The sequence below is a fragment of the Doryrhamphus excisus genome, linkage group LG14 (assembly GCF_037039965.1).
Source record: "Doryrhamphus excisus strain RoL-2023G ecotype Guam linkage group LG14, RoL_Dexc_Guam_v1.1, whole genome shotgun sequence".
NCBI lineage: Eukaryota > Metazoa > Chordata > Actinopteri > Syngnathiformes > Syngnathidae > Doryrhamphus > Doryrhamphus excisus.
The window spans coordinates 5,362,099-5,378,703 of NC_136370.1; the positions used below are offsets into that span (position 1 = coordinate 5,362,099).

The 16,605-nt window shown below is 42.2% G+C and overlaps 1 protein-coding gene across 1 annotated transcript; it reads right to left on the reverse strand.

Annotated features, from left to right (window-relative positions):
• Positions 1 to 6,681: 6,681 nt before the first annotated feature.
• col10a1a (collagen, type X, alpha 1a) lies at positions 6,682 to 10,868 on the reverse strand. The gene is made up of 3 exons (XM_058091297.2): positions 10,789 to 10,868; positions 10,436 to 10,580; positions 6,682 to 9,185 (listed from the first exon to the last, which is right to left on the reverse strand). The coding sequence occupies exons 2-3, from the start codon at positions 10,563 to 10,565 to the stop codon at positions 7,357 to 7,359; spliced, it is 1,959 nt and encodes a 652-aa protein (XP_057947280.2). The 5' UTR covers positions 10,566 to 10,580; positions 10,789 to 10,868; the 3' UTR covers positions 6,682 to 7,356.
• Between the last annotated feature and the right edge of the window lie 5,737 nt (positions 10,869 to 16,605).

The following is a 16,605-nucleotide window of genomic DNA, read 5'->3' on the forward strand; positions in this document are numbered from 1 at the left end:
GTCCTGACACCCGAAAAAACACTTCTGGGGAGACTTTGCTAACACTGTAAACACTGTAAACACTGCCCCCACAAGAAACTGTTAGGGGGAACGCAAGAGGCTTTCATTTCAATGCAGACCTACCAACATGTACAAATTTATAGTATAATTTGACGCTTGAATATGCTTGTATGCTCTCCATTTTGTTGCATTTTCCTGGTTTCATTTTTACGTTCAGTCTGTACAGTACAGACAAATGATTAAATATCAGTTTCTCTAATATTTCAAATTGGGGGGGACATGAAAAAATGTGTGTCCTGGGGGGGTGCATGAGGGGCATGACAGAAAAGAATTGAGAAGCAGAGGTTGGGGGAGGGCCGAGAGTGTATCTGGCCTACAGCGCACGACCATATTAGGAAGTCTGACAATCTGTGACATCACAAACTGCCAGTGTTAGAACGCCCTCTTAAACCAAGCGTTCAGAGCTATTCAAACTTCTTTCAGGGCTCACTTCTAAATGCACAAACCTCATTATCTGAAACTTTGGCATTTGAACTACATTTATAGGTCATAAATATGGAAAAAGTATAATAGGTGCCTTTTAATAAGTGTCATACAAGTGTAAGAAGTAAAAATACAGCACGTAGGGTGAGGCTGCGGTCTATGTGTTTGAATGTTCCTCTTCACCCTTGTCGAAACAGCTCCTCCTTCGCAAAGAAAGCCAAAGAAAAAGCAAAAATAAGAGCAGAGCTTACCCCTAGGGGCACATTGTACCCTGGTGTCATGGCAACAGTCCTTGTCAAATTCCAAATTATACAACATGGCTTGGATGCTGCTATTGTCTTTCACTTATGAAAACATTTGATGTCAACCCTGCAGACATAAACGGTGTTGATCTTCTCAAGTGATAACCTGCAGCGTGCTAAGTTTAATTACATTGAGCATGCTCCCCTGCCTTTGGGAAGTAAGTATAAAGCACCCTCAGCCGACGGCCGTAACACAATTATGTGGCCAGATTCAGTGATAGTTGCGTTGAAATCACTTACACAACTTACAGTTTCAAGCCATAAATTATAACGTTCAGCACAAACATTTTAACAGCGTCTGAGGTTTTCGGCGTGTGGCGCTGTGGAACTTGCTGATGCTCACCGCTGCCATGTTAGGATTGTAACATCAAAAAAAAATATATCAATTTTTTTTCATAAATAAACACCTCAAAAATGTTGTTTTTGAAAAGAAGATTGCAGGAAACACGTCCAGCGTGTTTATATCCACCCACAGCTACACCCAAGCATCCACTTCCTCTGCTCCAGCGCTAACCCTGTCTACTGACGCCGCAAGAAGGGTGTGCTTTACACATCATATTTCTATTTCTGATGCTTTGGTCTGCACGCACAGCCATCTTGGTTGTGCTCTTGACGGGTTGCCACTAATCTCAGCTGTTGATCTGCCACACATGCAGACATGAAGCTTACTTTGAGTAGCTAACATTCTAATGCTAATGCTAGAAACAGGCCTCTAAAGAGCTGAGAGAAGAATACCGTATATACCTGAAGTTACTTGAATTACAGCAAATTCACATTTAAAGCTGTAAAGTTGTACTCACAATGGGGCTTTTTGACTGATTGAGTCATGACGGAACCGCTCACCCCTCTCCAGAATGCAAATGGTAGATTCCCATCCATCTTACATTATACTCCGTGAGGCAGGAAGTAGCCTGCTACCTAGCAAACAAATGGACAAAACACAAAAGGCAAATATGTCATGACACTTTTGTTTGTTTGTTGTTGTTTTAGATTCACAATCAAAAGTAGAACAACCTGGTTGACTTATGTCATCTTTTCCGAACCCCAGGGTCCTATGTTGATGTGATGGACCAGGAAGTAGCTAACAAACTGGCTAACAAACAGTTGCAGACAAACACAATTAAAGTAGTCTAATGAGGTTCATTTGGTCTAACATTTTTATACTCTTAAACAATTATTTTTAACAGACCAAAGTAGTACTTTTCCACACCTGACAGTTTGGACTGCTTGCTAGCAGTCCACTGTGATGAAGACTGCTAGCAAGCAGGTGAAACTATCAGGTTTGATAAAGTACTACTTTACTTTTTTACCACTACAATTCTTTTTAACAGAAAAAAATATAAAAGACCAAAGTTACTACTTTGGTAAATCGGAGAAAACATGCAAACTCCACACAGAGATGGCTGAGGGTGGAATCGAACTCCAGTTGTTTAGCTGTGTGGCTTGCACGCTAATCACTGGTCCATTCCTGTAGTATTTAAACGATTCTACTTCTACTTCGTCTTCTTGTTTTCTGTAAAAATACTGCATTTTTCCTTTTTCTCTTTTAATTACATTTTCAGAATGTGCCGTGGGACAACAAAAAAACAGCCACAGGCAACAAATGGCCCCCAGGCCGCACTTTGGACACCCCAAGCTACACTGTAGGACAGGGGTCTCAAACTCAATTTACCTGGGGGCCACTGGATCTAGGGTCTGGGCGAGGCTGGGCCGCATCAGGTTTTCCAAAAAAAAAACAAAAAACGCATTTATTAAAAACAGAAAAATGAATAAACTTTGCTTTGGTTCCGATTTTCTACAATAAAAGCTCTGATAAAACATTCCACTGTTCTCAAATATCTTACTTTTTATTTTTCTACACAAAATAAGATGAAAAATAAATAAACAAATCAAGAATAAAGAAAATCAATCAATCAGTAATAAATAAATATAATAATAATAAAATGGCAAATAATAAAAACTTAAGAAACCACATATAGTTGGTGGGTAGACAAATTATTTTTTTCAGATTAAAATGAACAAAGCATTATTAGAAACATGACAAAACACCACTTTAGTCACATTTATACTCTTTTTATTTACAACATATTGCGCAACTGCAGGGTCTTGAGACACATGCTAACTCGCAAACTAGAGAGCTAGCGACCTAAACGGTAACCTTCAAGTTATTTCCTTTAAACTTAAACAGCCAAAAACTTACCACTTCCACATGGATAAGGAGGATAACTATTAACAGTTACGTATTTAACCTTTAACATGAACATTAATCAAACGTAATAATTTTTTCTGGGTACATGATACCATACAGCATCCATATCAAACTTGCGCGGGCCGCACTAACATTAAACTTTCATATCAAGGCGGGGGCCTCAAACTAGTGTCCTGCGGGCCACATTTGAGTCCCCTGTTGTAGGAGACCACAGTTACCCAGTTCAACTGAGCCCTATCATAAACCAGGAAGTGGCTTGCTAACAAACATTCTAGTTGTTGTTTTTGTTTGCATCCAAACAAGCGTAAATACACATAACATAAAAAAATGCAGACATGTTAAATTCCAATGACAGTGAGCAATTAAGGAGTTGGGCTTGGGGAAAAAACTAGAGGCAAAGCCCTGCTTGTCTGTCTGTCCTGTCCTCTTGTGTTTCCCACATGAACCACAGTGTCCCTAAAACGGCTTTCCCTCTGCCCCTGGCGTGGTTTTCTTTCACCCAGCCTCCCGTATGCTGGGGCCCCTCACTGAACCGCTGCTGTAAACGGAACATCAAACAAGCCAGAGGACCATGTCTGCACCCTTGGCCCACAAGCTAACTATTTTTAAGCACATCCAACATTGGACACCCTGCACGGAAATATACTTTTTTGTAAACTATATGTCCAGGCACGTCATTTGCACAGGCTATGGGGGGGGGGGGGGGGGGGGGCATGACACCTGCAATAATCAGATCCAGCCAATATAACCCCCTGAATGTAATCACATAATTCCGATTTAAAATAATATACATTGTCTCAAATTAACATCTTGTCGATTATCTTTATTTATAGCATTTGCCAGCAAAACAGGGGCTCCTGCCGAAGACTTAGTATTACCCAATCCGCTTTCTCGCCCTAATGTTCGCTATGGTAATGGTATTGGTAATGGTAATGGTAATGGTTTAATTTCATTTGAACATGCATCAGATTACAATTGAGTGCATCCCATAATCAGTTCACAGTTCCACATGTCCAAAAGGAGTAGGAAGAAGCAAAGCTTATTAAATCCTACCCCTCCATCTGGTACTTTTATAATCAGTAACTGTTACATTTGTTCACTTCCTGCTTTCCATAATACAGTTTAAGGCAGATGTCTCAAACACGTGGCACGCGGGCCAAATGTGGCCCGCAGGACACTAGTTTGAGGCCCCTGCCTTGATATGAAAGTTTAATGTTAGTGCGGCCCGCGCAAGTTTGATATGGATGCTGTATGGTATCATGTACCCAGAAAAAATTATTACGTTTGATTAATGTTCATGTTAAAGGTTAAATAACAGTTAATAGTTATCCTCCCTATCCATGTGGAAGTGGTAAGTTTTTGGCTATTTAAGTTTAAAGGAAATAACTTGAAGGCTACCCTTCAGGGCGCTAACTCTCTAGTTTGCGAGTTAGCATGTGTCTCAAGACCCTGCAGTTGTGCAATATGTTGTAAATAAAAAGAGTATAAATGTGACTATAGTCGTGTTTTGTCATGTCTACAGGGCTCTAATAATGCTTTGTTCATTTTAATCTGAAAAAAATAATTTGTCTACCCACCAACTATATGTGGTTTCTTAAGTTTTTATTATTTGCCGTTTTATTATTATTATTATTATTATTATTATTATTATTATTATTATTATTATTATTATTATTATTATTATTATTATTATTATTATTATTATTATTATTATTATTATTATTATTATTATTATTATTATTATTATTATTATTATATTTATTTATTTATTACTGATTGATTGATTTTCTTTATTCTTGTTTATTTATTTTTCATCTTATTTTGTGTAGAAAAATAAAAAGATATTTGAGAACAGTGGAATGTTTTATCAGAGCTTTTCTTGTAGAAACCAAAGCAAAGTTTATTAATTTTTCTGTTTTTAATAAATGCATTTTTTTTGTTTTTTTGGAAAACCTGATGCAGCCCAGTCTCGCCCAGACCCTAGCTCCAGTGGCCCCCAGGTAAATTGAGTTTGAGACCCCTGGTTTAAGTTTTTTTTTTTTTTAATTAATAATGTACCTCATACCAAAGTAGGAGGTGATATGAGCATCCAATGCCATAATGTGTACCATAGTAAGTGTCAATATAGTGATATATATAGCACATCATGACTGGTTCAAGATTCTTCATCCTTGTATTTAGCAAACATCAACTGCTTGTATTGTTTCTTGAATTGGCTCATCGTTGTGCATTGTTTGAGGTCCTTACTCAATCCATTCCATAGTTTGATTCCACATACTGAAATGCTATGGCTAGCATAACGTAGTCCTAGCATAGAAGTGTTTCAAATGTACTTCTTCCCTGAGATCATATTTCTCCTCTCTTGTAGAGAAGTATTGGATGACATTTTTAGCTAATTGGTTGCTATCTGCTGTGTGTAAGGCATGGATGGACACGGCAGAACCTTGGAAACGTGAAAAGATCACTAGGACCAACGCAGGTTTTGCTGACTTTGCACCAATACAGTGTTGACTGTGTATTGTGTTGACCCTTACTAGTTCAACTAAATTTCTTGGTTGAGTGAAGGTATTTTACGGATGAAATAGCACCGTAGCCTACACAGAAGCTACGTACATTCCTCCAGGCATTTCTACATTTTATATGCAGTGGAGGTTCTGCTGCGGTTGGCGCAGTAACCATGGTGATGACAGACCTGACTGATGTCAGGTGTGGCTCTCAAAACATGCTAAAATGACTCACATAAACTGACCAGCAGTGAGGTAACTTGAAACAGGGGGGGTCGACCATGATGGGGGAACTGGGCCAGCAACAGCTCCCAACCAGCTACGGACATAAACAAAGCAATGTATGTGGGTCTTTATTAGCCAACCACCAACAACAGAATGAATATCAACAAAGGAAACTCACTTTTTTAGGTGTTCTGGCCATGCCCAGGTGGAAAAAGGCCCCGAGGCAGACCTGGGACAGGCTGGTGTCCTCCTGGTGGAGCTGGAGGAGATGGCTGGGGACCAGGAAGTCCGGGTTTCCCTACTGAGACTGCTGCCCCCGTGACCCAGACCCAGATAAGCGGAGGAAAACGGATGGATGGAAACTCATTCATTCATTCATTTTCTACCGCTTATCTTCACGAGCGTCGCAGGGTTGCTGGAGCCTATCCCAGCTGTCTTCGGGCGAGAGGCGGGGTACACCCTGGACTGGTCGCCAGCCAATCACAGGGCACATATAGACAAACAACCATTCACACTCACATTCATACCTATGGACAATTTGGAGTGGCCAATTAACCTAGCATGTTTTTGGAATGTGGGAGGAAACCGGAGTACCCGGAGAAAACCCACGCATGCACGGGGAGAACATGCACAAGTGGAGGGTGGCCGAGGGTGGAATTGAACTCGGGTCTCCTAGCTGTGAGGCCTGTGCACTTACTACTCGGGCTGAATGGTAACGGATGGAAACTATATTTAAAAAAAATGTAATTATTTGAAAATATTAAAATTATATTTGATATTTGTATTATTTTATTTATATAACGTTAAATGTTGTTAATGTTAATTAAATGTTCCCTAAAATCCGCCAAATGTTATAGTTAAAACACATTTAAATCCAATTAAAATGATTTCATTGTTACCAACCTGTCTCCAATGTATTTTGCATGTAAAAAGTGCGCTTAAGACAGAAAGTATTGTTAAGACATCTTTTATTTTAGTCAATAATGCTTTACATGACATAATGCATGTTCAGGGATATAACGGCGTTGGTGTTCAGAGTACCGCTTGTATGACAATATTCTGGTTACTTATTTTATTATAATGATCAATTTGACCATTGGCATTTCACAATATTCAAGTCACATACAAGGACAACAGTTACAACATGTTGCACAGAAAGTATTTGGGTACTTTTTAATAAGATTATTGGGCACCGGGACGAGAAAAAAAAAACCCAAAAACCAAACAAGGTTGTACAAAACACAAAGCAAAAAACAAGACAAACACTAAAGTAAGAGTCACCAGTTGGAGAAGAGTGGGAAAGAAATGAAAAAAAAAACAAAACAAAAAAAAAAACACAGATATAACACCTCGGGTTCACATGCTGTCTTCATTCCAGAAGCATTCTTGGTCATGTTGTGAATTGCTTTCCCCCATCCCTGATCTCCTCTTTTACATAAATTAGATATCCTTCTTCTAAGCACCTAGTTGTTGTAGTTTTCAAGTCGAGATGCTTCTATTCCTCAAAGAAAAGAGTAAACTGCCTGTTTGTTGCTTCGTTAGAGGAAGAACGAACAGAGAGTTGACATTTTGGTTCGAGAAATAAAGAGCAAATTTAGTTGGTTGGCTGTTGGTAATTTTTCAGATCAACGGATCACGTTGAAGCGATGAGGAAGCCAGAGAAAGAGCAGTGGACGTTCTCGGCAGCAAAGACGCCGTTGGCCTCATCGTCAGGGATCTGGACGTACACGGTGTCCTGCTCGTTGAGCAAGAGGACAGCGCTGCCGGACATCTGGTCCAAGAAGCCCTTGTTGTACTCATCATAGGAGAACATGACGGGCTGGTCGTTCTTGTAGAGAGCCACCAGGGCATGAGCACCGTTAACGTGGATGCTGTAGGAGAAGTAGTAAACTCCGGGGATCTGGCAAGTGAAAATGCCGGAGTCGGGGTCATAGTGATTCTCAGCATTGTACACAATGTGGTCAAACTTGATGGGCGAGCCACCAGCGGGGTAGGGGGTGGTCAGAACTGCAGTGAAAGCAGACATCGGGGCCTTGACCATAACCTCACCCATTCCCATGCCCTTCTCAAAGACAACCTCGCCGGGTGGTCCAGGGGGACCGGGAGGACCAGCGGGACCAGGCTCTCCGTCAGCACCGGAGTCACCAGGGAGACCGGGGGGACCCTGAGGTCCAGGGACACCCTTAGCGGTCACGCCAGCGGGGCCGGGAGCTCCAGGGAGACCAGGGTGGCCCTTGAGACCAGGAGCACCAGCAGGACCTTGGGGTCCAGTAGCTCCTCTAGCACCTGGGGAACCATCAGAACCAGCGGAACCGGGCTCACCAGCACGGCCAGGAAGACCTTTGGGTCCGGCAGGGCCTGGAATACCTGAGGCACCTGGGCTACCAGGGGCACCAACATGGCCCTTCTCACCAGTGGCTCCAGTGGCTCCTCTGGGTCCAGTGGGACCAACCGGGCCTGGGTAACCCTGTTTTCCTTGGAACCCTTGTGGGCCCTGTTCTCCCTTGTTACCTTTAGCCCCCTGAGCTCCAGTGGCACCTGTGTCACCTTTGGGGCCAACAGCACCGGGCTCTCCGGGGAAACCTCTTGCACCCTGAGGGCCCATGGAACCAGTAGCTCCAGTGGCACCAGTGGCACCAGTATATCCGGTTGCTCCTTGCTCACCCTTGGGACCAGTGGCACCTGGGCTACCAGTAAATCCTCTCTCACCCTTCTCTCCATTTGCACCTGGCTTTCCATATCCTGGGACTCCAGGAGCTCCAGGGGCTCCAGCAGGTCCCTGGTGGCCTTTCTGGCCGGCTGGGCCAGGCAATCCAGGTGCACCATTGTCACCGGGTTTACCTGCAACGCCTACACCAGGGGCACCAGTGTGTCCCTTGGGTCCCTGTGGTCCCATGGGACCTGGGGAACCATCCCTACCTGGGCTACCTGATTTTCCTGGCTCACCGGGCATTCCTGACTTTCCTGGCTTGCCAACTCCAGGCTGACCAGGAGCACCAGTTGCTCCCATTGGTCCAACAGGCCCAGTTGCACCCTGAGGTCCGGTAATTCCCACCCCTCTATCACCTTTGGGACCTGGCAGACCAGGAACACCGGGATGTCCTTTCAGACCAGGCTCTCCTCTAGGTCCCATTGATCCAGGAAGACCAGAGGGTCCAGGCTTGCCACTAGCGGAGATGCCAGCAGGTCCAGGGCTTCCAGGAGAACCGGGAGAACCCCTGGGTCCTTGAGAGCCAGGGGCTCCGGTGTGTCCCTTCTCTCCAGGGGCTCCGGGAATACCGGGTTTGCCAGGTCCACCTGGGGTTCCGGGTTTGCCGGTGCTGGAACGACCAGGAGGTCCTTGGGCTCCGGGAGGTCCTTGGGGTCCTGGATAACCTGTGCCGCTCTTACCTGGGGGACCAGGAGGGCCAGGGGGACCCTCGGGGCCGGGCTCACCTGGGGCACCAGGCTCACCTGCCGCCACTGTGAAAGGTTAAAGGATATGACATCATCAGGTAGGAAACAAGGAACCAAACTACATATATCGTGAACAGTGTTTACATTGTATATGACCGTTTTTAATTTACCAGGTTTATTTACCAATACCTCTGAAATTACCAGTATTTAAAAAAATGTTCAGTTGAATCAAAATGGCAGAAGAAAGCTTTGAAAAATGCTGAAATTATAATGAAAAGCATTGTGGGAAAAATAGTATTCATTTAAAATGAGTAAAATACATATATTTTTTTGGATTTCTGATTAATTGTATATTTATGAAGAAAATGCATGCATATTTTAGACTTAAATAAATTTGAATTTTTCAGAACATATATTGCATTGCATGTATATTATACAAGTATATGCCAATTCGCATTCAGTGAAATGGATTATCCAAGATACAGCTATAAAAGACACTACAACAGTCCTATTGCTGTTGCCATGGTCACCGCTGAGGCAGCTTGTGATTTGCTTCTAAACGCTAGTTTTGAACAGGAGGGAGCTGTTATTTTTCCATTTTCTATTTTGTATTTTCTGCTCTTTTTCATGTGGTAACGGTAAGACTCGCTGCTAATTTGGTCTCTCTGAATAAAGCCTTGCAGATGTTTCTCCTCCCACTGTGGCACACCCAAACAAACCGCACAGCTGGGTGACTGCACTCTAATTGTCAGTGGTAGCAAACAGCATTAGCAGTACACTTTCTCTACGAGTAGAAATAGCTTTTCTCATCAACACCGGCAAAAGTGATATTTTTGTGCCCAGACATACAGCACCAGCAGAGAAATTCAATTGTTTTTGTCATGATTTTCCCACCTATGATTATGAGTATAGCAACATATTGTAGTCAAAAGTCCAAACTTTTGACTCGTCGAGACTGAAAAGTCACTCGAAACAACAAACATCATAGCGTTTGTCTCCTAAATCCTAATTTCCAGACTTCAACAAAAGTGTAAAGCTCTCCTCTAACTGTGATTGGAGGATGTTACCCTTCTCCTTCAGCCAATGAGATTTCAGCTCTCACAGTTCAAGTAGTTTTAAGTAAAACACTCTCTCTAAAGTTGCCCCGACCCACTTTTACTCATGTTTTAACTGTATATAAACGAATGAATCTTTTACTCTGTTTACTTGTTTTTATTCAACTTCATTTTTCTGTAAAGTGTCTTTGAGTATTTTGAAAAGCGCTATACAAATAAAATGTATTATTATTATTATTGAATATGCAGTTTTCTTCTTACCCTGGCCCTTCACTGAGTAAGGCTGGTACTGGGGGGCGGCCTTCACCACCTTCTTGACCACATAACGCTCCCCGTGGCCTGCAGCCAGGGCCACCAAGAGCAGGAGGATGCTTCCTACTCGTATGTCCATCTTCCACGGTCAAACCTGCAAATCAATGACAACGACTGCGGTCAACAGGAGCAGTTTACGTGCACAAAAAGTTGCATTAAAGCTAGAAAACAGCAACAAAAAGATATTTTTTTAGCATTATGCTCCAGTTCACTACAAGTCCATGTATGTATAGAACCCGCTGATGGGTAGGATACAGCCTGGATGCTGAGAGCATCTACAGTAAATAAATACAGACACTTACCGGCACCAAACTGTGGGAAAAAAACAATCTCCTCAGCACCAGAGAGGTCCTGGTGCAGCTGTATATCCTTTGGCTTGGAGCACAACTGAGGATATGCTGCTTTGCCCTTCAAGCTTCAGCGTATTTATACCATATCTACCCATAGCATCATTACAAAAAAGAAAAGAGTTAAAAAAAAAGCCCCCACCACGCAAGTACCTCCCTCCTCAAAAGAGCTGTAATTAGCAGACAGATCTGCCCAAGTGGGCATGTCACATCAGGGTGCCTCCACGTCTTGAAAATCCAGACACATGATTACCACTTTTTTTTTTTTTAAAGAAAGGCTTCTTCAGAACATAACAATACCATACACACAAGTACAGACACAAAAAGCTCAAGTGAGAGAAGAAAATCATGACACATTAAAAATGCAATTTAACTGAATTAAATTATATTGTATTTTTTTCAAATTTATTTATTATGTGTTAAATTTTTATAATTAAAAAAATACTAATTTATTTGTTTTATATTTTCTTATACCTTATACATTTCTTTGACTTAATGTCATTTAATTTTCTGCAGTTTATGTTTATGGTACACCCTGTATAAATATGGCGACATCTTAAAATATTACCCACAGATCTATTTAAAAAAAAAATGAAAGAAAACAAAACAGGTCCAAATTTGTAGCGGCGGCACCTTTATTTATTTCTCCACAAAGGTCACATTGATGATTGTGTACCTGAGTCGTCTCCAAATTTACATGCTGTCCAGCCAGAGGAGGAGAACCTCTTTGACTGTCTGGAGCCATCTATGCAGGTAAACAACAGGAAGAAAGATATTTGAATGAAATACAAATAAAAGAATGCTTCTTCTACATGTTGTGAAGTGTAATTAATTAAAAAATAATTGTTCATTTGTGCAAAGTGTCCATATAAATATACAAGTAGCCATTTCAGCTGCCAGTTCTGTGCCAATGTTTGCTCCTATCTGGCAGCTCCACTGTGCAGTAACAATGTTTAGACACCACGTGGCACAGTAGGAGAGCTGGGGAAGGAATGCTGTAAATGTGTAGAAACTAGTACTCTGTGTGTAATATTGTATATATACGTATATATATATATATATATATATATATATATGTCAATACACATATATGACAGGGGCACCGTTTTAGATTCAGTTGCTACGTTTATGCTATTGTTTATTTTATCAGCTGCAGCATTTTATACATGTTTGTGTTAAGTGTTGTCTGACTGTTTTGGGTTGCCATGAACGCACCAGGGGCGGGTATGTGTTTTGGCATCTGGGGAGGAAATTTTAACCACTGCTGTTGTGCTAGTTGCTTTTGGAGAGGTTATGGCCGACAGTAGCCATTTCTTTGGGGCGGCATGGTTCAGGTGGTAGAGTGATCGTCTCCCAACCTGAAGGGTGCGGGTCAATCCTCTGTTCATTCATTTTCTACCGCTTTTCCTCACGAGGGTCTCGGGGGTGCTGGAGCCTATCCCAGCTGTCTTCGGGCCAGAGGAGGGGTACACCCTGGACTGGTGGCCAGCCAATCACAGGGCACATATAGACAAACAACCATTCACACTCACATTCATACCTATGGACAATTTGGAGTCGCTAATTAACCTAGCATGTTTTTGGAATGTGGGAGGAAACCGGAGTACCCGGAGAAAACCCACGCATGCACGAGGAGAACATGCAAACTCCACACAGAGATGGCCGAGGGTAGAATTGAACCCTGGCTGTGAGGTCTGTGCACTAACCACTAGACCGCCGTGCCGCCCCTCCTGTGATCATGTCAAGGTCAAATTGACTTACTTATATAGCGCATTTGTGGAAGTATTGTAAGATAGTGAACCCCCAGTTTCTCCTGATGCTAACAGAGCTTTGAGAGCACTACACAAGTGATTGTGTACCAATTGGTTGATTAAACTATTTTTTGGTGCCAAGTGATCAGCTGATCTGTAATGGATTGCTTCGGACTACACGGACACGAAAAAAAATAACAGCTCATTTTCAGATGCGGCGGCACGGTGGTCTAGTGGCTAGCGCGCAGACCTCACAGCTAGGAGACCAGGGTTCAATTCCACCCTCGGCCATCTCTGTGTAGAGTTTGCATGTTCTCCCCGTGCATGCGTGGGTTTTCTCCGGGTACTCCGGTTTCCTCCCACATTCCAAAAACATGCTAGGTTAATTGGCCACTCCAAATTGTCCATAGGTATGAATGTGAGTGTGAATGGTTGTTTGTCTATATGTGCCCTGTGATTGGCTGGCCACCAGTCCAGGGTGTAGCAAAGACAGCTAGGATAGGCTCCAGCATACCCGCGACCCTTGTGAGGATAAGCGGCATAAAAAATGGGTGGATGGAAGGCAAAACATGCCTAAATCTATTGTATAAAAACGGATTTTGATTAAATGTATTGAATCCATTAGCGAACCAGCACAATCCTCAATTGATTTTTAGTTCATCTTATCAAAATAAATTAAATGTAGCTACTTTTACCCAAGAAGCAGATAGAGTCCAAAAAGTTGGAGACCATGCCAGGCCTAGTAACCATGAGACAGTTTTGTTCTGAATGAGTAATCTTGTCATGTTTTAGTCTGGCAAGATCTTGTGACACAAAATACTGTACGGCAAGTTCTGGAATTGACACTTTAGAGCAGGGGTCTCAAACACGCGGCCCGCGGGCCAAATGTGGCCCGCAGGACACTAGTTTGAGGCCCCCGCCTTGATATGAAAGTTTAATGTTAGTGCGGCCCGCGCAAGTTTGATATGGATGCTGTATGGTATCATGTACCCAGAAAAAATGATTACGTTTGATTAATGTTCATGTTAAAGGTTAAATAACTGTTAATAGTTATCCTCCCTATCCGTGTGGAAGTGGTAAGTTTTTGGCTATTTAAGTTTAAAGGAAATAACTTGAAGGCTACCGTTTAGGTCGCTAGCTCTCTAGTTTGCGAGTTAGCATGTGTCTCAAGACCCTGCAGTTGCGCAATATGTTGTAAATAAAAAAGTATAAATGTGACTATAGTCGTGTTTTGTCATGTCTACAGGGCTCTAATAATGCTTTGTTCATTTTAATCTGAAAAAAATAATTTGTCTACCCACCAACTATATGTGGTTTCTTAAGTTTTTATTATTTGCCGTTTTATTGTTATTATATTTATGTATTACTGCCTGATTGATTTTCTTTATTCTTGATTTGTTTATTTATTTTTCATCTTATTTTGTGTAGAAAAATAAAAAGTAAGATATCTGAGAACAGTGGAATGTTTTATCAGAGCTTTTCTGGTAGAAAATCGAGACCAAAGCAAAGTTTATTCATTTTTCTGTTTTTAATAAATGCGTTTTTTTTTTTTTTTTTGGAAAACCTGATACGGCCCAGTCTCGCCCAGACCCTAGCTCCAGTGGCCCCCAAGTAAATTGAGTTTGAGACCCCTGCTTTAGGGTGTTGAAAAGCCACTCCAACAACGACAACTACAGGTCAGCAGTTCAACTCAAACATGAGTCTTCCTATTATTTTTTAATTCCTTTCATACTATTTAGGGGAGCGCTGGGAGCGAGACGCCACGGCAGGGGAAACGCCTACAATTACGGCCGGCTTTTTGGGTTCGCTATGTTGTGTTTCCTCCAGCCGCTCCATCCTCCTGTATTATCTTCCCCTCATCCTCCACCTTTGCCTTGCTTACTTTGCCATAGTCCAGCTGTAATTTCTCAATTTGAAGCCGGCCGTGTAGGAAATGCCCACACCCAAATAATCACATGTTCTAAAACACACAAGTGGCCATAAATGATGCATGTCGGCTTTCCTGGAGATCTCTATCGCTAATCTGACCTCGGCACGGTTGCTATTTAGAGCATGGGACCCCCCCCGAACCTCCTTGAACATATTCTCATGATGTATATCCTGACATCATGTGTGTATTTGCATGACAGCCATCACTCTTCAGGGGCATAATTAAGGATTCAACACAAATCTTTTCTTGGGAGCTTGTTTCTGTAAATTAGAGTACATTATCTGCAATTTTGCTAAAGTGCTACCTTGCCTGACGTCGCCCGCTTGCTCACGTTTGTCACGCGGCTTCAGGAAACAGCACAGCAAGATCTGCATCACCGGAACCGTACATATGCCACCGCATGTTCTGGCTCTTTGTTTTTCAGCCTGTAAGCTGAACTTTAGTTTGGCTTAAATGACCATTAACTACCATGGTTTTTTTTTTTGCTGGTAGCGGTGTGCTATTTTCGAATTTCCCCGTAGCTTGTTGAAATGACAGAGCAGGACAGGGTGGAGTGAAACTGCTTCAACGTTCAAAATGCTGCTCTGTTTATTTATCAGTTCAAACATGGTCTCAAATCTGTTTTTAAGCTGAAAAACAACAACAATCTGCATCTGGATGCGAGTCTATAAACTGGGTTTTTCATGCTTTTCATACTTTTCCGAACCAGAATCAACGTTGGCAGCAACAATGACTAGAATTCAAAGTTTAATTTGGACCTTGCTTTTACCGTTGATGCTGCATTTACTTTTCCAAGCAAACAAGGTGGTTTGTTTGAGGAAAAAAAAAAAAAAAAACGAAGCACCATAGTGTATAGTACGAGGCTCCCTCTGCACAGGTCATTACGATACCGCAGCAGTGTGATGTGGTCTGCAGGCTTCATTGTAAAGAACCATGAAGGAACCAGGTTGGATTAAACGCCAGGCCGGCCAACCTCACCAAATACAACAATTTCCATGCAGTATAATGTTACTTGATACGTGACACAACACAGAAAATCATCCAATTAAGAGACACTCCCAGGCTTACGGCCGACCCTTCATATGACATCATCCACTTAGAGAAGACTGATAGCGGTCTATTGCTGACTTGATCATATTTCTACCTTTGCAGGCTGGATGGCCAGTAGCATTTTTTTTGTTTTTGCGTCACACTAGATACGTACGTATGTCCTTCTTGGGAAAATTGGTGTCAATTTATTCATTCATTCACTCATTTTCTACCACTTTTTCTATCCCAGCCTATCCCAGCTGTCTTCGGGCGAGAGGCGGGGTACACCCTGGACTGGTGGCCAGCCAGCCAATCACAGGGCACATATAGACAAACAACCATTCACACTCACATTCATACCTATGGACAATTTGGAGTGGCCAATTAACCTAGCATGTTTTTGGAATGTGGGAGGAAACCGGAGTACCCGGAGAAAACCCACGCATGCACAAGGAGAACATGCAAACTCCACACAGAGATGGCCGAGGATGGGGTGTCTATTCATTCATTCATTCATTCATTCATTTAAATTTGTTTCTATTTATTTATTTATTATACAATTTATCTACTATGATGTTCTTGCATAACTAATCAAATCAGACAGGTTTTGTGGAAATCGGCCATGTTTTTTGGATTGGTTAACTAACAACTTATCCAGTTTGTGAATGCCCGCTAAGAAACTCGAGAGCAAATTGGTACTCACTAATTTACAAGCTAACTAACAGTTGTGTGGTAAGCGGTTAGTTTGTAGGATTGGTAAAATCCAAGTCACTAACTAGTAAGACAACTCGTGGTGTGCAGTCAGGGCCAGCAGAGAAGGCCTAACCGCTACCAGAAGCACTGATCTATATTTACAACTTAAATACTGTCAAAAAAAAAATCTTTGTTTTGTCAAATTGTATCAATTTATTCCAACAGTAGGTGGCACGGCGTTCAAGTGGTTAGCACGCAGACCTCACAGCTAGGAGACCAGGGTTCAATTCCACCCTCTCCGGGTACTCCGGTTTCCTCCCTCATTCCAAAAACATGCTAGGTTAATTGGCGACTCCAAATTGTCCATAG